General features: G+C 52.3%; 12 protein-coding genes across 12 annotated transcripts; 7 read left to right on the plus strand and 5 right to left on the minus strand.

Moving 5' to 3' along the window:
• Positions 1-1204: 1204 nt before the first annotated feature.
• On the plus strand, positions 1205-4028 carry BO80DRAFT_429036 (uncharacterized protein). Its single transcript, XM_025720384.1, has 11 exons — positions 1205-1923; positions 1977-2041; positions 2099-2122; positions 2176-2210; positions 2257-2318; positions 2366-2530; positions 2582-2705; positions 2753-2953; positions 3008-3126; positions 3176-3361; positions 3421-4028. Exons 1-11 carry the CDS (start codon positions 1422-1424, stop codon positions 3810-3812), a joined length of 1875 nt encoding a protein of 624 aa, XP_025570825.1. The 5' UTR covers positions 1205-1421; the 3' UTR covers positions 3813-4028.
• An 803-nt stretch (positions 4029-4831) lies between these two features.
• On the plus strand, positions 4832-5989 carry BO80DRAFT_366223 (branched-chain amino acid aminotransferase II; the record flags this gene model as incomplete). Its single annotated transcript, XM_025716238.1, has 1 exon — positions 4832-5989. One exon carries the CDS (start codon positions 4832-4834, stop codon positions 5987-5989), a length of 1158 nt encoding a protein of 385 aa, XP_025570826.1.
• Positions 5990-6222: 233 nt separating this feature from the next.
• Positions 6223-6885, minus strand: BO80DRAFT_429037 (nuclear transport factor 2 family protein). The gene has a single exon (XM_025720385.1). It carries the CDS (start codon positions 6851-6853, stop codon positions 6380-6382), a length of 474 nt encoding a protein of 157 aa, XP_025570827.1. The 5' UTR covers positions 6854-6885; the 3' UTR covers positions 6223-6379.
• A 1285-nt stretch (positions 6886-8170) lies between these two features.
• BO80DRAFT_484233 (dihydroxy-acid and 6-phosphogluconate dehydratase) lies at positions 8171-9929 on the minus strand (the record flags this gene model as incomplete). The annotated part of the gene is made up of 6 exons (XM_025723457.1): positions 8171-8676; positions 8781-8967; positions 9012-9143; positions 9189-9241; positions 9287-9400; positions 9506-9929. The coding sequence occupies 6 exons, from the start codon at positions 9927-9929 to the stop codon at positions 8171-8173; spliced, it is 1416 nt and encodes a 471-aa protein (XP_025570828.1).
• Positions 9930-10180: 251 nt separating this feature from the next.
• On the plus strand, positions 10181-11055 carry BO80DRAFT_484234 (SDR family NAD(P)-dependent oxidoreductase; the record flags this gene model as incomplete). The annotated part of the gene is made up of 1 exon (XM_025723458.1): positions 10181-11055. Exon 1 carries the CDS (start codon positions 10246-10248, stop codon positions 11053-11055), a length of 810 nt encoding a protein of 269 aa, XP_025570829.1. The 5' UTR covers positions 10181-10245.
• A 200-nt stretch (positions 11056-11255) lies between these two features.
• BO80DRAFT_449232 (uncharacterized protein) lies at positions 11256-11582 on the minus strand (the record flags this gene model as incomplete). Its single annotated transcript, XM_025721732.1, has 1 exon — positions 11256-11582. The coding sequence occupies one exon, from the start codon at positions 11580-11582 to the stop codon at positions 11256-11258; it is 327 nt and encodes a 108-aa protein (XP_025570830.1).
• A 308-nt stretch (positions 11583-11890) lies between these two features.
• BO80DRAFT_496970 (Dabb family protein) lies at positions 11891-12527 on the plus strand. Its single transcript, XM_025724051.1, has 3 exons — positions 11891-11996; positions 12053-12281; positions 12357-12527. Exons 1-3 carry the CDS (start codon positions 11978-11980, stop codon positions 12460-12462), a joined length of 354 nt encoding a protein of 117 aa, XP_025570831.1. The 5' UTR covers positions 11891-11977; the 3' UTR covers positions 12463-12527.
• Positions 12528-12996: 469 nt separating this feature from the next.
• Positions 12997-15275, plus strand: BO80DRAFT_458939 (Zn(II)2Cys6 transcription factor; the record flags this gene model as incomplete). Its single annotated transcript, XM_025722317.1, has 3 exons — positions 12997-13062; positions 13115-14242; positions 14289-15275. 3 exons carry the CDS (start codon positions 12997-12999, stop codon positions 15273-15275), a joined length of 2181 nt encoding a protein of 726 aa, XP_025570832.1.
• A 170-nt stretch (positions 15276-15445) lies between these two features.
• Positions 15446-16878, plus strand: BO80DRAFT_224922 (Ldh family oxidoreductase). The gene has a single exon (XM_025714427.1). It carries the CDS (start codon positions 15616-15618, stop codon positions 16681-16683), a length of 1068 nt encoding a protein of 355 aa, XP_025570833.1. The 5' UTR covers positions 15446-15615; the 3' UTR covers positions 16684-16878.
• Positions 16879-17607: 729 nt separating this feature from the next.
• BO80DRAFT_366150 (purine and uridine phosphorylase) lies at positions 17608-19041 on the minus strand (the record flags this gene model as incomplete). Its single annotated transcript, XM_025716230.1, has 1 exon — positions 17608-19041. A coding segment is annotated over one exon (1434 nt), but the record flags the coding sequence as incomplete, so codon positions are not given.
• A 2204-nt stretch (positions 19042-21245) lies between these two features.
• Positions 21246-22864, plus strand: BO80DRAFT_416688 (FAD-dependent oxidoreductase; the record flags this gene model as incomplete). Its single annotated transcript, XM_025718193.1, has 8 exons — positions 21246-21514; positions 21561-21604; positions 21651-21856; positions 21907-22176; positions 22222-22354; positions 22467-22603; positions 22652-22780; positions 22840-22864. Coding segments are annotated over 8 exons (1212 nt in total), but the record flags the coding sequence as incomplete, so codon positions are not given.
• Positions 22865-23211: 347 nt separating this feature from the next.
• On the minus strand, positions 23212-24451 carry BO80DRAFT_391696 (SDR family oxidoreductase). Its single transcript, XM_025717188.1, has 3 exons — positions 23996-24451; positions 23564-23910; positions 23212-23512 (listed from the first exon to the last, which is right to left on the minus strand). Exons 1-3 carry the CDS (start codon positions 24435-24437, stop codon positions 23468-23470), a joined length of 834 nt encoding a protein of 277 aa, XP_025570836.1. The 5' UTR covers positions 24438-24451; the 3' UTR covers positions 23212-23467.
• Between the last annotated feature and the right edge of the window lie 5 nt (positions 24452-24456).

Consider the following 24456-nt stretch of genomic DNA (forward strand, 5'->3'; position numbering starts at 1 on the left):
GTACCGCTCCGTGCTTTCTGCGAGTGAAACGAACACCCTGTTGCGAATGATCAAACCACCTCCTTACCCAACGTTCGACCACCAATTCGGCGAGCTCTGGATGGTTAGGCCTAAAACCCCACGCAGCCCAATGACTTCACTAATACCTACTACTAAGGAGAGACAGAAACGCTGGCTCCATTGATGTGATTGCCGCTGCGATGCTCCCATAGTATAAGGCGGCTAGCGTCGTTTAGTTGCGGGGTAGCGCGGAGATTGTCGCTATGGTGTAGTATCCGCATTAATTTGCAACATCATGCCTATGGGTCTGATGAGGTCGCGGAGCTCTTTGTCAAAAACATGAGTAGCGTTCTACCCGATGTGGCAGATTACCAGGTCCAGGAATGTACCTACGATGGTACATTCAAGAACCACTCCTGGATTGAGATAATAATGACGGAATTACCGTTTCCGGTGATATCCGGGCGTAGGATGGAATCCCATTCCACCGAGAGTAACATGCTCTGCCAGACAATAATACTCCGTCGCTTATGATCGATCATGCAAGTCGGCACAGAGTCCACTTGGATCCACCTATCAGACGGCTTGATAGCGGGACCGAAACTCTGTCCAGGGGCCACTAACCCTTCCGCGTTAGTCCGGATGGCATGGCTGGTTTCGTGGCCCACTGAGAGTGGCCCCCCTATTCTTGCTATCTGCCCTGAGGTCTCGTGCCACGGCGCCATGGCCGCCCAAGGAAGCTTCTTGGAAGATATGGGTCTCTTCATCGAGGCTACGGAGCGACCCAAGCTTTTGCCGAGAGGCACAAGCTTTGACAAGGGACACTATTCTTCAAGGGTTCCATGGTTGGAATAGCTCTCACACAACCAAAGAGGTCAAAGGCGGAAGGAGTTCACCTAGATGCAACAAGAAAGCTCAGGGGAAGTGTTGGATGCCAGAATCCTGCTGATGGATAAGCTGCCGGATCCGGGAGGGATGGCCGAGGACGTTCCAGAAAGGACGCACATGCGTTCTGCGCAACCGCAATTAATGCAGGGCGAGGAACCAATAATCAATGGGAGTTGCCTATCAACCCGGGCTGGATATTGGGTGGTGGTGGTTCCGTGGCTGCCAGGATGGATAGCCCCGATAATGCTGCACCCGCAGATTGGTCCCGGCCGTGGCAAGGGGCCCCAGGAACTCCGTCTCTGCTCCGGGCACCATCCATGCTTCCAATCACCAGCAGACCACCAATCTTTAGGGTGGTGCAACGTTCGCACTGGCCTCCCCGTGAGAGGTTGCATATATCTTGGCCACGCCGTACGACCTTGACACCCCCTCCCGTTCCTGCATAGCGTCTCTGCTTTCCCACCACATTCCTCCTTGATCGCCCTTTCTTGTGTTTCTTGAGCTTGAAGTCATTCGGTCCATCCTTTCGGATCATGGCAGGCGTCATCTCTGCCGCCAACCTGGGCGGAGTGGCCGATCCCCGCCTAGGGGATGAGGCGGATATCATCGGCACCGAGGAAGAGCATCGCGTCACCATTGAGAAACCTTCCGGTCATGCGCTCCATACCATCCCCGCTCCCATCTTGCACGGAAAAGAGTCGATCTACCTGGACAGCAAGATCACCTTCGAGAACTACCTCTTCTGGGCCAAACGCTCCCGCGAGGTCGAGACGCATATTCGGACCGATGACAAAGGCTTGCAGCAGCTGGGAAATGTCATTATCGGACGCAAGATCAAGCCGGACCCACCGCAACTGACTCCCCAACCCGAGGCGACGTCTGAGAAGGCGATTTCAGAGAAACAGCGGTCAACACCTGATGACGCGAACTCAACGTCGGATTCCAAGGAGGGATCAGGGGATAAGGTGGACCGGTATGGCATCAGCGAGACAGAATGGGAACAGGCACAACGCGCCGCTCGTACAGCAACCTGGGGTTAGTATCCCGATTACTGGATCCTGTCCAGGACTGACTATGATGCTGCCAAGGATCCATCTTCTATCTTATCACTACCGATATTCTAGGACCGACTAACGTGCCATGGGCTATCAGTGTGAGTGATACATTGTTGATAATGAGGTTTAAGAATCACCATGCTAACATACCGTAGCAAATGGGTTATGGACCAGGATTTGTAGGTTTCTCACACCCAGGCTACTTTCGCTCTGACAAGCTGAACTCGGAAAGGCACTGTATACTGTTTTCGGAATCATGGCATACTAGTAGGTTCCCTTGCTGATGGCAGTCTGACAGCGCTAAGTCGTCTAGCTCTGGCATGCAGTTGTGGAAAATGTTTGTCGGTTTGGATTCCACGCGGTATCCGATGCGCAGTGAGTGACCCTAAGGTTCATCACCTGTGGCGAGCTGACACACGCAGATTACGGAGACCTGGCCTTCCGGGTGTACGGCACTTGGGCCCGCATTCTTGTCAACGTCCTTCAGAGCTTCCAATTCTTCCTCAACGTGTCCTTGTTGATCGAGAGTAGTGGTCAGAGTCTGGCCCAGATGGCCCAGGGTTCCAGTGGCAACGGCTTCCTTTGCTGTGAGATCCTGTCCTCATCCTAGGAAATTCAACTCTAACTGTGGAATATAGTCGTTGTCGCTGAGGTGATCTTCACCCTCATTGGTTTCGTGCTCGGTCAGATCCGGACCCTGCAGCGTTTGTCCTGGTTGTCCAACCTCGCAATCTGGCTTAATGTTATCGTGATTATCATGACGTACGGTCCCCGATTCACCTATGGTTGAGATGCTGACTTGCTACTAGTATGGCCGTGGTCTATGAGTACCCACCGAACTACTCCGCCGCTTGGACTACCTACAAAACACCCAAGGGCCCGGTCAAGACGAGCGCAAATTGGCCCGAGTCCGCTTCGTTGTACGATCGGATGACAGCCGTGATGAATTGTGTCTTTGCGTATGGTGGTGCCACCCTATTCAACGAATTGATGGCGGAGATGAGACGACCGTATGTACCACCATTATCGTGTATTACCTGTGTGTTTCCTGACATGTTTAATAGATTTGACTTCTGGAAGGGATTTTTGTGTGCCGAAGTGTTCATCTATATCTGTTACCTGGTGGAAGGCATGGTCGTATACAACGCACAGGGACAGTTTACCTACAACCCAGCTTATCAAGGTCAGTCACCCTTGTTATTCTCGACTACCCTACTCACATAGCCCCGCAGGTATCCCGGACTCTGCCTACAGCTACCAGACCCTGGGCAATGCGCTTTCTTTCATCACCTCTGTCATTGCGGCCCTTCTTTACGGCAACATCGGCATCAAGGTCTTCTACTCCTCCGTGCTACGTGACGTGTTTCACATGCCACCTCTCGACCACCGGACCGGCAAATTCATCTGGATCGCGCTGGGTAGGCATCATCTCCGTTTCCACCCTTACAATCCCATTCACTGACATTTGAGCTTCCAGTTCCGATCTACTGGGCCCTCGCCTGGATCATCGCCGGCGCCATTCCCCAAATCAGCAACCTGACCTCATTCGTGGGCGCTCTGTGCATCCTACAATTCTCCTACACCTTCCCGCCAATGCTCCTAGTCGGCTACAACATTCAGAAAGATGCCATGCTTCCCGAGGAAGTATTCGACCCTCACACAGGCGAGACTAAGCGCGTCGACCATGGTCTGAAGCGTTGGATCCGCGGCTACAAGAAGAAGTTTGCCATGAACACCTTTGACATTTTGTATTCTCTGGCGGCACTGGGAACCGCAGGCATGGGTCTGTGGGCGTCAATTGTGGCCATGAGACAGTCTTTCGCTGAGACGAAACTGACGCCGTTTACTTGCACCAACCCGGCTGGTTAGTGTATGGTTGCCCGTTATGTAGTAGTGATGGTGTTGGGGATACTAGTGGAGGTGGGAGTGAAGATTAGCAAGTCAGATGAGTAGTAGTAATAGTAGTATTGTAGTTCGCCGCTCTTGAATGTCGCTTAGCGAGACATACGTGATCAAATGAAAAATGTTCGACCCTGGCACCGGATGTAACTATGGCTAGGATAGAATAATAAATTTGACATATTTCTCTAACAATATAACCAACCTTCCCCCCTCCCCCCTTCTAGCTAATCCCCTCATCAAAACCCCTTAGTCAAATAATACAACGACGCCAAACTTGGCACCTGAGCCCCAACCCTAAACTGCTCCACCACCCCCTCATCAACTCCCTCATACCCCAACGCCCTTGCCGCACACGCCAACTCCCTCATCAGGGGCGCACCCTCCGCAATCCTCGAAAACACAGCATCGCGGACCCTCATCAACGCATCCATCGGATTCAAAGACCCGTTGATAAGTACCTTCGTTCATCGTTCAACCGGTACATCCTCTACATATCTTGCATCTGCTGCGCCCTGGCACAATAAACCCACAATCCCTCTCGCTAATGCAATGCTCATAGAAAAGTACCCGCTGGCACGCCCTACGCTCGACGTGCTCACGCCCTATATTGCGGATGTCCGAAACAATCAAACTCTCTGCAGCACATGAAATGCTATTTCAGAATGCAAGATATTGAGAGTCTAGGGATCATAGGGGACTATAATAGTCTAACCAACCAGTTCCTCTACATCGTGGTGGCCTTTCTTCCCGGATGAAATTGATTGAGGGGCGCCCTACGCCCTACGCCCTACACCTACGCCTGAGCATCTTGGCAGCACACGATGTCTCCCATAAGAGGGGAAGATAGCCGGTGCAGATATTCTTAGCATTGTATTAAAGTGTCAGTGACATATTCTTACTGTCTACATCTTCTTCCGATTCCCCTCCTTACCTTCCATCTAATCCCCCTTTCATCCTCAGCATTGTCCACACACATTCCTCTTCCAATGGCAACTTCAACCCAACCATTAGATGCCTCCAGACTTAGCATCCACCTAACCACCACACCCCGCGAGGTCCCCATCCCCGGCTCCAAAACCGCCACCGGCTGTACCGACCACATGATCATCGCCGACTGGACCACCGAAGCAGGATGGTCCACCCCCCAACTCGTCCCCTACGGCCCCATGGAAATGATGCCCTCCGCCAGCGTCCTCCACTACTCGACCTCCTGTTTCGAAGGACTAAAGCTCTACCGCGGCCACGACGGAAACCTGCGTCTCTTCCGCCCCGAAGCCAACTGTGCCCGTTTCCTCCGCTCCGCGCAACGCATCTCCCTCCCCGAATTCGACCCCGAACAGGTCCAACACCTAATCCGCAAGCTGTGTGAGATTGATGGCCCTCGCTGGCTGCCGAAGATCTATCCGGGGAGGTTCTTATACCTTCGACCCACGATGATTGGCACAGACTCTAGTCTGGGCTTCCATGCACCCCGGGCTGCCCGGCTCTTCATTATCATTTGTTGCTGGCCGACTATTCAGTCCGCGGATGATACCGGGATGAGACTTGTTGTCAGCACGGAAGGGTCTGTCCGCGCCTGGCCTGGGGGTACCGGTGCGTCCAAAGTGGGTGCTAATTACGGTCCTACGGTGCAAGCACACGTCAAGGCCACAACGGCGGGGTTCCAACAAGTTCTCTGGGTGTTTGGCAAGGACGATCAGGTCACCGAGTCTGGGTCTTCGAACTTATTCACTATTTGGGAAACGACCGATGGAAGGGTTGAGATTGTCACGTGTCCGTTGGAGAATGATCTCGTTCTGCCGGGGATTACTCGTCAAAGTATTCTTGCTTTGTTGCGGGAGAGGTTAGATGTGGAGGGCTCGGCGTTGCTGGGATCAGTGAAGCCTGTTACTGTGGCAGAGCGGTCTTACACGATGGGTGAGATTCAGGCTGCGGCGAGGGAGAATCGCCTTTTGGGTGCTTTTGCGGCGGGGACGGCGTATTTCGTTACTCCGGTGTCGTATATTGATTATCGTGGAGAGGGGATTGAGGTTCCGGTCGGAAAGGTCCCGTATGTGGCGCTGTTGCAGGAGTGGTTAGCTGATATTATGTATGGGAAGGTGGAGAGTGATTGGGCTGAGGTGGTGGAGGAGCCGACAGCTTGAGAGAACCATCCATTGTCGTTGTTATGAGGAGTTATCGACCATATGAAATAAGCTCAATCGACAGGGTGGATGTAAATCATGGGAGAAGCATCGACACTAAACAGATGAAAAGCATTATACCTGGTGACTGACCACCAGACTGGCATATAGAACCATCGTCAACCCGTGAAACTCATGTCATGAACTACGGGAGTATGTTGATGAAACTCATTTTACTTTCTGAATGGCACTAATCAGCTCTGGTCAAGCCTGTTGGTTTCATTGAGCCAAGGTGTTTATAAACAGGCGATAGGCGATGATACAAAACACCAAATTTGTCTCAACCGAGCTTGCCACATACACTCTAAGACAACCCATACCTCGTCACTCATCTCCCAGGGCAATATCGGCTCACTCCCCCTTCATAACCCCCCAATCGCCCTCCGTCCACACCAGCTTCATAACCCAGTTGCGAACCTTCCACAACCCATCCGTGTCATCCTTCTCCACATCCACAAAATACAACGATCCGCTCATCAATCGCGTCGCACCCGGCTTGTTTCCCTCTCCGGGACGATAATGCTGCGCCAGCGCGGACGCCGTGATCGTCGCCTTGTTCTGGGTGCCCTCGACCACGCTAACCCGAATGTTGCTCAGAAAGTGGGTGGTATCGAGTTTGGCGACGTTGGCGAAGGAGTTGTCATGGATGGACTGGCGCCCTTGCATCACGTTGTCACCAAAGGTGAAGGTCGCGTCGGGAAAGAAGGCAGAGTTGAAGAGCGCGACGTCGCCGGTGTCAAAGGAGAGGACGGTTCGGTTGAGAGCATCGACGATGGCTTCTCGGTTGTCGAGAGAGGGGGCTTGGAGGGTGATTGGGATGGACATTGTGGTGGTGGCGGTTGTAGAGTAGAGTGAAGTTGTTGGTTGGGGATAAACGGTGGTATACATGTTCCTTTATATCTAACGATATGCTAGGTGCAGATATGAAACAAGCCGTTGACATATCGTGGTTGATTCGGAGACCGAGTGGGAGATGCAATCCAGCATCGGTCATGGCCCTAACTCCGGGATTATGTCCGCAGCCCTATGCGGCCCGGTTCCACAGCGACGCGAGCCTGCCAATCACCACTCTGGAAGCGAGCACATATCACGCATCTCATATTGAATGGCGTGATGGCTCGAATTATTGAATATGCTTGTCTGAACTTGGCTCTGGCGGTCCTACATTTCCGGGTTAGCGTGATTCTGACAAGGCTGAGTCGAGATATGCTAAGCGGAGCAGAGGCAGCAGGCCATGTTTAATCTCTGATAATTGTTTCTTGGTTATCATAACTGCGGATACTGCGTATTCAAGGTAGATTTCATCGACATCGTTTGCCCGGGTTGGCCGGAACCTTGACAACATCACCGTCGGTGAAGAGACTCATCCTCGAATCAGATCGATGTATCAGGCTGACCATGCCTTATCCTCTAGACTTGCGAGCCGGGCTCGTAAACGCGCTAAAATCATCTCGGATACAGTACCCTGCGTGCTTTGATACTCTACGTCGTCGTGACCCCCACCTCGGGGTTCTCGCCGAAGCGGTAAGTCGTGGCAGTATGCAGGTCACGTTATGCTTCGTTCAAGGGACCAATGAGAGCAGAGCCCTGACTCGTGATGCAGCGGCATTCAGACCAGGCCAGGGTGAATGAATATAATCTCCTGTTGTCTATAGTGAAATTATCATGTTGGAGAATTTCCATCTTCAAGCTTCCTGAAAAATATTAGCTTCATCTTAATCCAAACATCCTTTTTGTCAGCGGATGCTGCTCGCAAGCCTTTCTCTTCTCTACATTACAGCCCTACCCCTCTATCTTATACCAGACCGCCACTCCAGATTGGATAACATTCTACAGTTCATCTGCTACGCGTGCTGAGGAAAGTGTGATGTGTATTTAGAAATCAACCAATCTACCCCCACTAATCATTCATCAATTGATGGACGGCCCACTGGCAGTCAAAAAGTCAAAATCCGCCCCCTGATGCGCCTGATTTACCGTCCTCTCATAAAGCCCCCTATACCCCCGACGAGAGTCTGCCTCTGCGTCCAAACCGATCCTCCCTCCCCAGGTCCCCCACTCATAACCCCCCGTTTCCGCCTCTCAATCCTCTCCTCCAACACCCCCTCATCAAGCACAACCTCCAACCTCCTCTCCTCAACATCAAACCGAATGACATCCCCCGTCTCCACCACCCCAAACGCCGACTCCGGCACCACCGCCTCCGGCGACACATGCGACACAATCGTCCCCCCCCGCCGTCCCCGACATCCTCCCATCCGACACCCTCAACATATCCATCACCCCCTGGGCAGCCAGTTTCCTCGGAATCGGAATCATCCCCGCCTCTGGCATCCCAGGGTTCCCAATGGGCCCAATCCCCTTGAGCACTAAGACTGAATCCGCTGTGACCTCTAACTCCGGATCATCGATCCTCATCGCCAGATCCTGCGAGTTTTCAAACACCACTGCCCGTCCTTCATGTTTCAGTAACCTTTTGTCCTTTGATGCAGACGCTTTAATCACCGCCCCGTCAGAGGCAATATTGCCATATACCATTGCCAATGATGAGCATGGATACAAGGGGTCCTCCAAGGGGCGGATAATACTCCGCGAGTGCTCAAAGTCCCGGAAGGGCGTACGGTCCAGGACTTCACCCATTGTTTCACCTGTGATGGTGAGGGTAGAGAGATGTAGTAGGGGACGTAATCGATGAAGTAGGCAGACCATCCCCCCCCGCGTTATGGAAATCAGTCATGTAGTTATCTCCCACTAGGCTTGAGATCTACTAGTAGTGGCGTCGTCCGACCAATTCTATCGAGAGTTTCGAGTGTAAATGTCCCCTTGATATCGGGATGACGGTTGACAATGGCCATGAGATGGACCATTGCGTTGGTGGATCCCCCAATCGCTTGAAGCACAATCGCAGCGTTATAGAATGACTCGACAGAGAGTAAAGTCTGCGGGGTCCGCTTAGCCCTAGCAGCCACGACAGCATTCGCACCCGTTTGCTCTGCAATGCAAGCGGGACGCAGACACAGCCGGTGCAGATGCACCCTGCAAGGGAATCAGACCGAGGGGCTGCCGTGATGCATGCCATGGTACTGGCTGTGCCCATTACGCCGCAGGTTCCGATCTGCAGCCATCAGCCCTGTGGATTAAGCAAAAAGGGAAGACTTACTGTAGGAGCCAATTCTTCGTTAACTGCCATTATCTCCTCCACGTCGATGGTACCTGCACGGTACGAGGCCCAATTATTTCGACAGTCTGTACACGCACTGACGCGTTTTCCGCGAGGACTGCCTGGCATCATTGGACCCGTGAGGAGCGGCAGGACGGGCTTGTTGGCGGATATTCCGCCCATGATTTGCGCGGGGACGGTTTTGTCGCATCCTATACAATACTCATCAGCTTCCAGATTATACCACAGAGAGAGTACGAGAAAATAGAAAAAGCGAAAGAGAAGAAGAGCAGAAACATGGAATAAGGAATGAATACCCCCAATCATAACACACGCATCCACCGGCTGCGCCCGAATCATCTCCTCGGTATCCATACTCATCAAATTGCGCAGAAACATGCTCGTCGGGTGGGAGAATCCCTCATGGATACTAATCGTAGGAAAATCAATCGCAATGCCTCCATTGAGATGGATGCCTCGTTTGGCTGCCTCTAAGAGTTGCGGAGCGTTGCCGTGGCAGGGGTTGAACCCGGAATTGGTGTTGATGATTTCGATGATGGGGCGGGAGAGCGTGTCTTCACTGTAGCCCAGGGCTTTGATGAAAACTTTGCGCAAGAAGAGGGAGAAATGTGCGTCGCCGTAGGAGGGGAGGGTTTGACGGAGTCCGGTGGTGCTGGGGAGGGGGTGGTGAGGTCGTAGTCGGCTGCGTGGGGGGTTGATGTTTGGGGGGGGAGGGGTCATTTTGGTGGGATTATGAGATAGATTGCTTGTGTGTGGATGTGTGATTTGGGGAGTTTGTGTATGGCCAGGTGAAGTTATAGATTGATGGATGTGATAGAATGGGTGGCTCGGGAGTGGTCCGCTCGGGATTGAGGGTGGACGGAAGGGTCCCGAGAGAATAGGCGGGGTGCGGAGATGATCCGGATCTGATGGTGGAGGGGAAACAAAGTAAAATTGCAACATCCTGTGAGAATATCTCAAAGACATTATACATTTGGTACTCGTCCCGCAATTTTGATCTTCGTCTTTCTTTGTTTTCTCCACATCTATTGGCAAAATGCTCCGACTCGACGGCAAAGTTGCCCTAATCACCGGCCTCGGCCAAACCACCGACGAGGGCTGGGGCATCGGCGCCGCCATCGCCATGAAGCTCGCGCAGCAAGGCGCACTGATTTTCGGCGGCAACCGCACATTAGCCAGCGCGGAAAGGACCAAATCTCGAATCGAGAGCGAGGGCGGGGTATGCGATGTGCAGCAGACCGATGTCACCGATTCCACCTCAGTCAAGGCTTTGGTCGACAGCTGCATGCAACGCCACGGGCGCATCGACATTCTGATCAACAACGTGGGCAAGTCCGAGCCCGGTGGTCCCGCTGAAATGAAGGAAGAGATCTGGGACCAGCAGATTGATCTCAACCTGAAGAGTGTCTACCTGACAAGTCACTTTGTCCTGCCGATCATGGAGAAGCAGGAAACAGGCGGCACCGTGATTAATGTGTCGAGCATTGCGGGGTTACGTTATATTGGGAAACCTCAGGTGGCATATTCTGCTACGAAAGCTGCAATCATGCAGTTCACCAAGGCCACTGCGGTGATTTATGCGGGCAAGGGGGTGAGGTTGAATACTGTGGTGCCCGGGTTGATCTATACGCCGTACACGAGGGAGCTTGCAAGGCGGTATGCTCCGGGTGGTGATGAAGAAGCGTATATGAAGATGCGTGATGAGCAGGTACCGATGGGGCGCATGGGAGATGCTTGGGACGTGGCGAACGCTACTCTGTTTCTTGCTTCGGATGAGGCCCGCTACATCACTGGACAGATGCTTGTGGTGGATGGTGGGATAACATCTTGGACAGGGAGGGTGTGATGAAGGATTTCTTGGATTTCCTAGCTAGCATTCGCATGTATCTGCTACTGGAGCCTGCAATATCCATATAAAACTCGCTATTTCTTCTCTTGCTCCTTGGACTCCGCCCTTTTTTGCATTCAAAGATTTCTTGTCATTTGGACCCCTGAGCCGTTCCCCATGATAACGCGCCACGTGCACCTTCAGCTCCTTGGTGACGGCTACAGCTCCATAATACCTTGTTTGAAATCGGCGATCACGACTCTGTGTGTGATGTGGTTCCATACTAGGCCGTTGGGTTCGCCGTCGTATTCGATCACGAGGAACCAGGTTGCGTTGGAGTCGACGGAGAAGATCCGGCCGTAGGGAATGTCGGGTACGAAGAGGAGGGCCAGGTCGGGGACGTAGAGGGGGCCTTCGAGGAAGGAATCGAGGGGTTTTCCGCGCTTTTGGTTCTGGGAGTGTTCGGAGTTTGTTTGTAGATTGCGGAATTGTCGGGGGAGTGTTGTCCAGGTTTCGGCTTGGATGGTGGTTGGGTTGGTGGTCATTGTTTTGGTGGGGACTGGTGGTTCTGGTAAATGTTGATGCTCCTCCTTGTCTATGTTAGTAACGAGACTGTTCAGCTGACAAAGGTTCTGAGAGAAATTATCCATGTTAGACCAGAATGGCTCAATGGCGTCACTTCATGGTTCATTGATTGCTCTCGTGTGGACTAATCAGCATCCAGCGGGCTGCTCCCGAGGCCTGCGGAAGGCGCCCGTCGATTAGCCGCGGATCGGCTTCACCTATCATGAGCCGATGGGCTATGGATATCCGGCTTAATATGCCCAATATATTCGTCCAAAACTCTCACAATGTCTCCTTAATATCTCACTGCACCCTTTTTGTATACACCTTCCATTCCATATCACCCCATCTAATCCCACACCAACCCTCCCCCAAAATGACTCTCGTCCACATCGGTCAGTAACCCCTCCAAACACCACATACATACCCTACTAACCAATCTCCACCACAGTCCTCTTCAAATTCCGCCCCGAAGTAACAGAATCGCACAAACAACGGTTCATCACCGAACTGAAAAAGCTCAAGGCCCTCCCATGCGTGAAATCCGGGCGTCTCCTCGTGGGCGGGCCGAGTGTGACCGATCCCATTGAACGCAGCAAAGGGTTCCAAATCGCTTTGGTGAGCTATCATGAGAATCAAGCTGCGTTGGCGGAATATCAGGCAAGTCAGGAACATCATTAGTAAGTGGGCTTCAATCCGGGTTAGGTTTTGTGGGGATTGGGACTGGGATAGGAATGCTAAGATGGGTGTGGCAGTGTGACTTCAACCTATATGTTTCCGTATAAGGAGGATTTGGTCCGGTTTGACTTCGAGGTTGATGCGGAGGATGAGTATATGTGTGATTTTCCGGTGTTGGGCTGAGCTTGAGGGATAATGGGACTAAGTGAAAGTGTGGATGTATATATTTCTTGCCAAGGGTGGTGTCTAAATTTGAGACGCAGTTCAACATCCCAACATGCAGCGATGTTGATAAACATAGACCCGATGGATGTCTTGTACTGAGCGAAATCTAGTCATGGTTGTAGCTGAAAGCATAACGTATGGAAACGCTCCAGATGGGAGCTTGAATGGTGCCTCAGGTATCAGGCATTAGATCACATGGTCAGCATCACGGGGTGTGTCCGTTAACCGAGCGGAGATCCCCGCCTCCAGCTTTTCTTCTCCCAACTATTTCCCCACACAACGGACAGCCAAGCTCCCTCGCCAATCAGCTGGATTGATTTACTTATCGAAATTGTTGTGATGGATTAGTTGATGCATTGAACTTCTCTGACATAATGGCATGCTTCTAGCCAGAAGATCACGTGGCAACCACATACCCCAACACCATCATAGACCGCTCAAGCCAATGATCGCACTCGATAATTAGAGCCTGGGTATTGTTCTGCACCTGGGATGGACTCCCCACGCAGAAACCGGAATCGCGCTGCCTGCAGGCGATGCCAACGAAGGAAGATTCGCGTAAGTGAGCCAGACCTTGCATCGTCGGACTGAGCTTATATTTCACATGTAGTGTGATGGAAATGAACCATCTTGCAGCTCTTGCCTCAAGGCAGGGGCTCACTGTGTCAATGATGGAAGACAGGAGGTTCCTCGAAGGTACATCTCGAATATGGAGAACCGGATCCGGTGGTTGGAGTCGATAGTCAAGGAAAACTGCGCCCATATTGATCTTGGCCGTGATGCCGAGATAGTGGCGGAGGGTACAATGCAACATGATGTCGCGGACATGTCTGCAGTATATCACTCTGGAGGTGTGACGGCTGGGGACCCACAGCAAATACCCCCTGGAGACATCGAGGGGCCAAGACACTCGAGCAACGAGAACGGCGCGCCAAATGCATTACATGAACATCAGTCTTTGGATCAGTCACGCGTAACCAGTAGCCAACACCAGCAAGCACATGAGATCGGCCTGGTATCATTATCCTCTGGAGGAGGTCCTCGATACATCGGACCATCCAGTGGGTATTTCTTCGCAAATCGTATCTTCTCGAGCACCGGACGCCGCCGGAAATCAAAGGGAACAACAAGGGCGACAGCAGGTTCAGCACAGCTGTCGGCTGAGTTGTTGAATAACCTCACTCTGTTACCTGCGCGAAAGGAAAGCGCTGTGGAGCTCTCAATCAAGTACTTTCGAACGGTCCATCTCACGTATCCGTTCTTGCATGAGCCGACCCATATGTCTGTGATTGACCGAGTCTATGCATCACAAGAAGAGAATCCCTTGGATCTCTTCCAGGTTTACATGGTCTTGTCAATTGCGGCATTGGCCCTTTCTCGCGAATGCAAGGTACACCTTCCGGTGGAGGGTTACTATGCATCGGCAATGAGGTATGTCGAGCATGTTTGTGCAGATGGGTCGATGACTGCTCTGCAATGCTTATTGCTGCTCATGGTTTATGCTCTGCATAACCCGTCCTCCGATGTCAACATCTGGAATCTGAACTATCAGTGTCTTGCGAGCGTGATAGACCTAGGCCTGCAGCGCGATGTCCGAGCTTCTTCCTCACTCCAAATTTCTGTCTTTGAGCAGGAGATGAGGACACGCGTTTTCTGGGTGGTATACACGTTTGATCGCGCCATATGTACGATGATGGGACGGCCCATCGGAATCAGAGATGAGGCGTGTGAAATGAGGGTAAGGGACCTTGCCATGGCTCGTTACATCGCTGACAATTCCACAGTTCCCGCTTGATATACCGGATCACAATCTCGTCAACCCAGACATTAGCCAGCATCCACCTGTAGGATCACTATCACACATGGCGCACGCGATCCATCTGTTCAAATTGGCCAAGATCAATTCAGAGATCAAATACGTCATGCACAGCATCCAGCGTGATGTGCCCGCATACGCATACCCGCCAGTGAGAGACATATTCACCTGGCAGCGGGATATTGTCAACTACTTGCAGGATTGGCTATCAGAAATCCCGCAACAAACAAGCAGTGGAGAAAATGGAATGGGCAAGGTATGTAAGATCAAGTATCATGAAACGATGATCTTGCTGCTACGTCCCAGCCCTGCAATTCCACATCCAGCAGATGAAATCCTTGATCTATGTTTTCATCAAGCCGTTGACCTCCTCCAAGGGTTTGGCGACCTATACAGAACGGGCAGCCTACTCTATAGCCGACTCCTTGTCCACTCAGTCTTCCTCGGGGCTTTGGTATTACTCTATTGTATCTGGAAACTGCCTCGAACCACTGCCAAGGTTCGCGTGGATGAATTAGTCTCGAACCTCACGGTGGCGCAGAACATACTCAGCAGCATCGGGGAACACTGGACCGAGGCTACTCGAGCGCGTGAATGCATCGACGAGTTGTCTAGCGTGACAATCCAACGGCTTCTGAGTCAGTCAACAACTGTTACATCGCGTTCCGCTGAAACAGAGACGCATTCGCGGGCTGGCGCGATTCAAATCACATCAGCCACGTCCCGTCAACCGCCAGATTGCCATGTTAGCCAGAACCAAGCCTTTTCTGGAGTACATGGCAACTCCAATGCAGAGGTCATGCCTTTGGTCCATCAGGAAGGAAACCTGCCAGATGATGCTTCGTACCACCTAAACCTCTTCGATGACCTCTTGCAGGGCGATTTCCAGGGCTGGAGCGGGATGTCCGATATTGATGGGCTCATGTGGGAGATTTTCAGTACCTCCCCGCAGTGAAGGACGAGGAATATACTGTGGAAAACCAGAAGCTCAATGAAAACCTACTTTCCGATTCTCGCCGCATTGTCCTGACTGGCGATGGATATCGCAAAGATTCATCGGCAAACATCAACCATCTCTACCGAGACAATATGCGAGCCAATCGGAGCTCCGCCGTAGGCAGCGGGTGGCTGCCGTGTGGGTCCGTCCTCGTCGCCCGCCAATCTCCGAGCCTCCATCCCGGACGTCCCACGTCATAAAAGCAGGCTCTCGCTCCAACATCTACACCAACCATCCACAACCAACATACCAGACACACAGAATCAAAATACCCATCACATCCGTCACCCCAATCAAAATGACCGACCCGTCCCACGAAATCCGGCACATCAAGCCCACCGACCTCACAACATTCATCCACTCCATTCTGACCAAAAACGGTGTGTCCGACTCTCACGCCTCCATCATAACCTCCTGCCTAGTGCAAGCCGACCTTCGTGGCGTGGACACACACGGCAGCAACCGCATCCCATCCTACATGAAACGGATCCGCCAAAACGTCCTCTCCCCCACCGCCCAACCCACCCTCACCCAACAAACCCCCGTGGTCGCCCTTATCGACGGGCAAAACGCCTTCGGCTTCGTCTCGGCCCACATGGGCATGGCGCGAGCCATCGAAATGGCCTCCGTCTACGGCATCGGCCTCGTCTCCATCAAACACTCCAACCACTTCGGCATGTCCGCCTGGCTAGTCCAACAAGCCCTGGACGCCGGGATGATGTCTCTCGTCTTCACCAACTCCTCGCCCGCGCTCCCCGTCTGGGGCGGGAAAAGTAAACTCATGGGCGTATCCCCCATCGCATGCGGTGCCCCAGCCGGTACCGCCCCGCCCTTCATCCTGGACATGGCACCGTCCATCGCCGCGCGGGGCAAAATCTACAAAGCACTGCGCCGGGGCGAGAAAATCCCAACCGACTGGGCCCTCGACGGCGAGGGCAACATCACAGATGACCCCGCCAGAGCCCTCGAGGGCGTGATGCTTCCAATGGGCGGACCGAAGGGATCCGCGCTAGCGATCATGATGGATGTGTTTTCGGGGGTGTTATCCGGGAGTGCGTTTGCGGGGGAGGTCACGGGCCCGTATGATCCCAGTAAACCGGCGGATGTGGGTCATTTCCTCGTGGCGATTAAGCCGGATCTGTTTATGGGGTTGGAGGAGTTTAAGGAGCGGATGGATTATTTGTATCAGCGGGTGGTGGGGAGTGAGAAGATGGGTGGGGTCGAGCGGATTTATTACCCGGGCGAGATTGAGCAGATTACCAGGAAGACGAGGGAGGTCGAGGGGATTCCGTTGACGGTGGCGGAGATTGAGGCGTTGAATCGCGAGGCGGAGATGGTGGGAGCTGATGTCTTGAGGGTTGACTAGGTTGCATGCATACCTGTTGTGTGGGAGCATGATACTGCGGAGGCTTTGTAGAGTAGTGCAATGGTGTGTTGATAGCTGGACTAGCTCTGGAACGAATTGCATATGTATAGTTGCGCAGAAATGAGAAAAGCCTATAAATGCGTGACAAAGGAGAATGTCGTTGGGCTCCTATCAACCTTTAGTGCAGAAAGCAGAATGGTGGTAAAAGGCAAGACGAGGGAAGACAGAGTGCATAGTTAATCTTAGCAATCAGTGTTGACTAACAGAAACATTCACGTGGCTGACTCCACCAGATTGCTCAAACATTCTTAGCCGCTCTCTATCCAACCTTTTTGGACGAGGTGCTGCCAGGGGCTGACGCCTGGTTTCCCGAAGAGCACCATCGCCTTGTTCTGGTTGAGGCGAGTGCGTCGGCTCTTTCGCGGTTAAGCTAACTCCTGACCGGAGCCATTTGGGTTTCTGTCGCGGCGCTGGTTTGCTAGACTTGTGGGAACTGTGCAAGCTGCTCGCGTCCGTATCCGAATAGATACAAAATATTTCACTATTCTCTTGTGAGGGGGACACTGACTCAGTCCTCGTGTCATCCGGTGAAGCTGGCGATCTCAGATAATTCGGGACATTGCTATCGGTAACCTTAGGTAGACCGGGACCATCTCCACAGGCGTCGTCTACTGGGCCAGCCTGGTTCTTGGCTTCCCAATGGTGAGGCACCAACTTGCCTATAGCACCCTTAACGCAATGTGCCCCGGTGGAAATTGCATCGCTGTGCCAGTTAGGTTTCCAAGACGGTGTCAAGAATTCTGACGGTGACTTGATACGCGGGGGTGAATCGTTTTTCGATGAGCTGGGTGGTTCGTCCACACCCTGTTTATCCTCGTTCTCAGCAGTACCTAGGAGGTCACTCAAGGCGCAAGCATGCCCAACCATATCTCCAGCAAACCCGACGTCTTCGTTGCCAGCATAGTTGCCAATGTCGCCTAGGTTACCTGTCACCGATAAGGCATTGCTTATGGAGGCGGCTCCCCTTCGAAATCGCTCTAACTTATCCGTGATAGATGTATGCATGCTGGACCATGTCTGCCGGGTCTCTGGGCTGGAGGATTCATCCCTCTGGCGTAGGGTTGTCTCCGAAAGATCGTTCAGGGCAGCTTGAAGTTGGCCGTGAGACTCCTCCAGATTGCGCAAGTGTTTTGCTGTGAGGTCATCTTCGCCCTTGTTTGTCATGACTGATTTTTCCAAGCGGTCCAGCAAGGCAAATCGATCCTCGATGCCAGCTAGTGTGCTCTTTATATTTGGGATTGCCGCCTGTTGGTTGGCCATGGTAAGAGTAGCATCGACTGCCCCTCTCACCTCTTCGACGGATGCCGCCACAAACCTTCGGACTTCCTCCTCCGCCATATTGAACTGACTATCTTGCACATCACTGACGGGGATCAATTTCAGAAACTCCACGGCGCACACTGCAGCAGCTATAGCAGCATACCCGTGCCATTGATCATTTTTGTGCGAATCCGCGTAGTCACAAATACCGCGAATGCCAATTGCATCGATGTTGGTCAGTGCCGCTGACTCCATATCAAAACAAAGCGTCCCCAGCCGCTGGGCGTGATTGTCGCGTGTCCGGGCATCTTTGATAACCTGATCTCCAGATGCTATTGCACCCGAATGGACCAGAACACGGCTGCCCTGGACACGAGGTTCGCGGTTGACGAGGCGATCGGAAAGCTGGGAGCTCGCTCTGCTGCAGTCGCAACCTTCGTGATGGACATAGTCGGATAAGTACAGGCGGTCTGACGTTTGCTCTGGCCGTTGAAACTTGCGTTTGATCCGGCTGGACATGCGGCCGATCTTGTCCTCAATGATTTCTTCCATATTCAATTGTACCATGGTGCGATGCTGCATGTCATTCGCTCGGTACAGAAGAATATCGGGAGGGTAAAGCACATGGCCCGTGTATTCATGCCCACTGGGGGTTTGTTTGCCGAACAAGTACGGGATCACCCGGGTTCCGACGACCACATCCCCGAGGCGCACGTCGTTGCCAGCATCCGGGGAGCCCCCGGCGATTCCCACCATGACTGCGAACCGGATCGAGGGGAAGCTGCTTCGCATACTTGCTATGACCCTGGACGCGGACACCAAGCCATACGAATTGGCGGGTAGACAAACTACCACAACATGGTGTTTCCCGATGCGGCCCCGGGTGTACACGTTGTAGTCGCCCTTGGCTTGCAAGGCATCCGGGTGGTCCTCATAAGTCTCGTCCAAGACCTGCAGAGCGGCAATATACTCGACCAGCAGGGCGCAGATCCATCCAACTGTGAAATTCCAAGAACCAGGAGGAGACGCTGGTGCCATCGGTATGAGCGTGTCAGTAGGCGATTAAGGAACAGTCTTGAAATGCTTCGGTCCACTCTCAAAGATAGACAGTTCCGCTTATGCTGCCAATATCCAACATTAGTAATGGGAATACAAAGAGTATTCGTCGGATCCGCCGTCTCGAACCTCCCTAGAGCCCATGTCTGTCTTCTGTGGGCGCGGAGTTCATGAACTCGGGATCGGTGCGCTCAGTTGGCTTTTAAAACGGGCCACCCCAAGTAACCATTGAGGCAGCTCGATGCCCAGCCTTGTGTGCCAAAATCCGCCTCTTATGCCCCTCCGTGGCGTGCAGGCCACTACTGCAAGATTTGCTGGCGCGCGGCGACTCTGATTGGACGCACCATTTTCTACCCGACGAAACATGTAGCTCATCCTGTCATAGCCACCATCCTTTATCATGAGTCTGGCTGCCTTCTCCATTTATTAAAACGAGGCCGATTCGGATCGAGAGCGGCAGAAGTTGATGCTCGCTTCTTCCTGCCACGGGCAGGTTTGCGGCGGAAGACCTAGCCCGGAGATTGGGCGCCTTCATCTCTAGATTATCTGCATCCGTGTCTTGCGACCCTTGATCAAACCGGCAAATTAAACTGCTCCGCCAGTTTTGATGCTGATCTTCAATGATCCGATTTAGCATGGGCCTTGGCAGGTGCGGCGATAAGATCCCCGCTTCCCCCCCCTTTCTCCCCGGGCCCAGCACGTGGCGTCCAAGACTGGCAGGCGGTGGAGAGCTGCCGAGTGAATCAATATATGGGGCAAGGCATGCCACTTCCTTTTTGGGCAATTGTCAACACCAGCAAACGCATCCTAGATCCCCTCAAAGACCTATTTCCAACTATCCTCGACAGTAATAGATTAGCTGAAAACATCATTGCAATGAATTCCAGCCTGAGCCGTTCGCCGAATGTTTGCCAGTACCAATGGTACTCCACCCGATCTGCAGCCGTGGAAAGTGTCAATGCATACACCCGCTCCCGAGGCTACACTATCGCTTTCCTTTATAGCAGAAACTACAGAGCCGGCACGACCAAAGCCGTATATTTCGGCTGCGACCGCGGCGTACTATTCGGATCCCTTTCCCGTGGTCGGAAAACTCGTCGCCGATCATCGCCCTCCCGAGACATCGATTGTTCATGCAGTCTAATGGTGAGCTATCACATAGTTACCGGTAGTGCCGGGCTAAGACTCGCAATCCATCTCCCAATTATGGTCCGGAGGAGGGTTATATCCCGGCTGGAGTGGATGCGGGGCTCTCTACCGGAAAGGGTGTTGAAAGGGGTATTGCGCGACGGGTAGGTCAATGTACAGAGGTTCAGGACAGTTAGGGTTCCGGTACCAAAACCGGTCTTCAAGTTGTTTGGTTAGTGATGCGTCTGACACTGGCTTTGGGCAAATAGCTGCAAAACTAATTTGAAGATAGAATATCCTTTGCGGCCATTTTGGTTACCCCACAAGATGAAGTTGTATTTTATCACATGGATGCCCACACAATCAACTAAAGTCAAGGCTTATTTTCAATGGAGCTTCATAAAACTGGATATGTGTGCCGGATAGACTCCCCGGATATTGATGCAGGGGCTAATTCATTGTGCAACCTGTCATGGAGCTATGATCTACAATACCTTGATGATCGACCGAAAACCGCGTAGCCGTCGCGGTACTTAGACGTCCCATCATGCAGGAACTATTTCTTCGACTTCCATCACATTTCCCATTTTAGCAGATCTGACATTTAACCTCCGCGGGCCATGGAATTCAAATGCAGAGCGGGGTTTGAAACGGGGACTAGGGTAGGCACTGTACACCTGAGCGACAGTTCTACAAAGATATTGCGAAGTCATTTCCCTTTTGCACAACAGCCCTAGTCTGTGTATTATTGAGTCGAATTCAACATTTGAGACGCGATGTGGTTCAGCTCGCGACCAGGAACAACCCCGCCGGCATGTACGCACGCCGCTCGACGCAACTTCCAGCGCCAATCACGCCATCCCATTGCACGATTGATAATAGGTCGACATGGCCTGTCTCCTCATCTTATCAGGCTTATCATAAATCACGACAATGCGGAATTAAGCCATGTCTAGGGCAGATCAGGTATTTAAGATCCGGGCGATCTGTCAAACTGTAAACTATCTCGGATCATCCGCACCCAGCACCCAAGTCCACAGCGTAGCCAATCAGTCAAAATGTCAACCACGAACACAAATACACCACCCAAGCTACGCGTAGCAGTTATTGGGGCCGGCCCAGCAGGTCTGGGTGCAGCCATCGAATTTTCCAAATTGCCCTTTGTGGACTTGCGCATCTACGAACAGGCCCGCGAGCTCCGGGAAATCGGCGCAGGGATCAGCATTCAACAGAATACCTGGCGTATGCTGGATGTTTTCGGGGTGTATGACAACGTCGATCCAAAGGATCTGTTTCGCCCGGCAGATGGACATGCGGTCCAGCATCGGTGCGTGCATACCCAGTATTCTTCTGATCAAATCTGACAAGAATAGAAACGGCCGAACGGGGGAGTTATTGCTATCCAAAGGCCAAGAACGTGTGTACTCCTACATTCTCCTGGAACATCACTAACGCCATGCCAGACACGCCTCCTCGCTATCTTCATGCCCGCGCACTCCGCTCCGTGCTCCAAAAAGCTCTCCTCAAGGGCGTCGACAAATCCAAACTGCGACTGTCCAGCCGACTTGCCGAAGTTACCCAACTACCCTCCAGTGCATTCTTCCTTCGCTTTGACGACGGCCACACCGACGAGGTTGATCTCCTCGTTGGTGCAGATGGTGTCCGATCAGTCAGCCATACCCTTCCCGTCCAAACCATCCTATCTAACAGTCCGTCCAGGTAGTCCGACAGTTCATCTATCCCGACCATCGCCTGAAATACATTGGCACAACAGCATACCGCGCTCTAGCGGACGCCAGGGACATTCTCAGCATCCCCGGCATTCCCGACTCGATAACCGTCTGGCATGGACCAGCCGATCGACTATATACCTGTAACCTGAATAACAATGTCTACGAGATCGCGGCGCGAGTTCCTCAAACTGCAGACACTGCGCCGGTTAGTTGGGGGCAGGATGCGAGTGTGGAAGAGTTTAGCTGGAGATACAAGGTTGTACTCCCGCATGGAACATAGCTCTCGCTAATATATGGATAGGACTTCTCTCCTATGCTGCAAAGTGTGCTTGAGAAAATCAAAGAAGTTAAGAAATTCGCCCTCTTCTCCGGACCGCGATTGTCAAGGATTATTTCTCACGGCTCGATCGCATTGATTGGGGATGCGTCGCATCGTATGTTTCTCACCTGCTATTTATTCATAAAACTAACTGTTTGCAGCATTGTCAGGAGCCTTCGGTATATGCTCCATCTCTACATCCATTCCCAACAGCTAATACTTTATAGGCGCCGGCGCCGGCTTTGCCCTCGAAGACGTCTATGTCCTGACCCGGGCAGTGAAATGGGCACACGACCGCGGGCTCCCGATCAGCGATGGCTTGGAATTATTTGACCGAGTTCGGGCTCCGCATTATGCAGCTATGGTTCGTTACATACCCATGTTATCAGTCGTGCGTTGCTGATGAAGACAGTATGAGATCCTGGACGGATACAGCAAGGCAGACGTAACGGTCAAGGAAACGGACGGCTTCGACGAGGCCGTGTCGGTTATCGTAGCGAATAAGTGGGATGATGATCATGGTTGGTTGTATCGGTATAACGTATATGCTTCTTCTATTTTCTCTTCTTGCTTATAAGGGGATAGACTGATGATGTATAGGTTGAAGAAGCGTGGAGAAAGACTCAGGAAGCGGAGGATGCTCGTCTAGCTGAGATTGAAAGCTCTACTAGCCTTGGTGAGAGTGTGAATCCCCGCCTCTAATGAGAGACATTACTCTTATGATGTCGCCAACACCCCGGAGCATCAACCTTCGAGAAGAAACAACCAATATGGCGAGGCACAGGCTTCGTGGTCAGAATATATCGCATCAAATTGCCCAAGAAAATTGGAATTAGATTTGGACGCAAACAAATTACACAACAAACCTGAATATGATACGAAATCAGGGAAGGGCAAGTTAATAGGACAGCTACCTGCACACTATTCTCCTGTTCGTACACGATCGGGGTTACTCGATCATCCCATTGATATCTTAAACATATTCCAGATATTCCATTCAATGTTTCCAACATTTATCTAGCATCCTGCCAGCAATTGCATTACTGATTACTTGCTGGGCTATATACATTCAGTTCCTATTCATACACCTCTTACCCCATCAACCGAGTAAAAAGCCATCCACATACTAAAATACATCAATTCTCACAGATACTTACTTTTCCACCCCCATAACGAAACAAGGAGAGGAGAGTCAAACAACACTCAACCCTGAACACCACCCCCTCCATCATCCCAACTTCTCCACCCCACTCCCAGCAACCAACATCCGATCCTAGAACCCATCAGCAAACTCCCCATCCCCACCAAAAGCGCAGAAACTCACCATAACCCACCCCGGCATAAACGAGGTCAAAAACCAGGTAATACTCGCCATCTTGCCCCTCCAAACCAACCCACTCTTCCCAGCCAGCAAATCATCCACCACCCGTCTCGCATACTCCGACGGCGCCATCGCATCCTTCACCACCTGACCCGTCGCCATATCCACAATCTCCTTCTTCGCACCTTCATACATCGACCCCTTAAGATCCAGATCCGGCGCCTTCGTCCAAAGATTCGACCCCACGACACCAGTCATCACGATGACAACCTTTACCCCGAAAGGCGCGAGTTCTTGACGTAGAGACTCGCTGTAGGATTTTAGGGCTGCTTTGGAGGATGTATAGAATGCTTTTACCCACATAATGGACCTATATTAGTATAGTCTCCGGGCTTTTCAACAAGGGTCTAAAAGGAAAATGGTAGATGAACATACCATTCCACGGAACAGGCATAACGCCGCCCAAGGAACAAATATTCACAATCGTCCCCTTGGCCTTGATAACCAACGGGGCAAAAGCATTTGTCATACCCACCACACCCCAGAAATTCACATCGAAGAGTTCTTTTGCTTTCTCGAGCGGAGTGTCCAGTGCTGGTAGGGTCAGCGGTACACCGGAGTTATTGATGAGGTAGGTTAATGTCCCGCTTGTGAGAGAGGATACTGTTTCCACGGCGGCGGAGATATCCTCGGGTTTGGTTACATCCAGCGTGAGGAGCGTCATGTTGGGGTACTGCGATAGGTGGGAGAGTTTGGCCATGGAGCGGGCGGTTGCGAAGACGTGGTGGTTTCGCGCGTGGAAGGTTTCGGCTAGCGCGGAGCCGATTCCGCCGGCGCTGCAGCCGGTTATGAGGACTGTGGGGAGGGTGATTGTCATTTTGGGGTTGTGATGATGG

Source organism: Aspergillus ibericus, assembly GCF_003184845.1.
Source record: "Aspergillus ibericus CBS 121593 unplaced genomic scaffold BO80scaffold_56, whole genome shotgun sequence".
Taxonomy (NCBI): domain Eukaryota; kingdom Fungi; phylum Ascomycota; class Eurotiomycetes; order Eurotiales; family Aspergillaceae; genus Aspergillus; species Aspergillus ibericus.

Excerpts from the sequence above, each read along its gene's own strand:
- BO80DRAFT_391696 (XM_025717188.1), bottom strand. The coding sequence starts at position 24,437 with ATGACAATCACCCTCCCCACAGTCCTCATAACCGGCTGCAGCGCCGGC. Across the intron at positions 23,911-23,995 it reads TATGCCTGTTCCGTGGAATG|CATTCTATACATCCTCCAAA; the intron begins GTATGTTCATCT and ends TGTGGGTAAAAG. Across the intron at positions 23,513-23,563 it reads TTATGCCGGGGTGGGTTATG|GATCGGATGTTGGTTGCTGG; the intron begins GTGAGTTTCTGC and ends GATGGGTTCTAG.
- BO80DRAFT_496970 (XM_025724051.1), top strand. Across the intron at positions 12,282-12,356 it reads GCAAGTCAGGAACATCATTA|TGTGACTTCAACCTATATGT; the intron begins GTAAGTGGGCTT and ends TGGGTGTGGCAG.
- BO80DRAFT_429036 (XM_025720384.1), top strand. The coding sequence starts at position 1,422 with ATGGCAGGCGTCATCTCTGCCGCCAACCTGGGCGGAGTGGCCGATCCC. Across the intron at positions 1,924-1,976 it reads CGCTCGTACAGCAACCTGGG|GATCCATCTTCTATCTTATC; the intron begins GTTAGTATCCCG and ends GATGCTGCCAAG. Across the intron at positions 2,706-2,752 it reads GTTATCGTGATTATCATGAC|TATGGCCGTGGTCTATGAGT; the intron begins GTACGGTCCCCG and ends ACTTGCTACTAG.
- BO80DRAFT_429037 (XM_025720385.1), bottom strand. The coding sequence starts at position 6,853 with ATGTCCATCCCAATCACCCTCCAAGCCCCCTCTCTCGACAACCGAGAA.
- BO80DRAFT_224922 (XM_025714427.1), top strand. The coding sequence starts at position 15,616 with ATGACCGACCCGTCCCACGAAATCCGGCACATCAAGCCCACCGACCTC.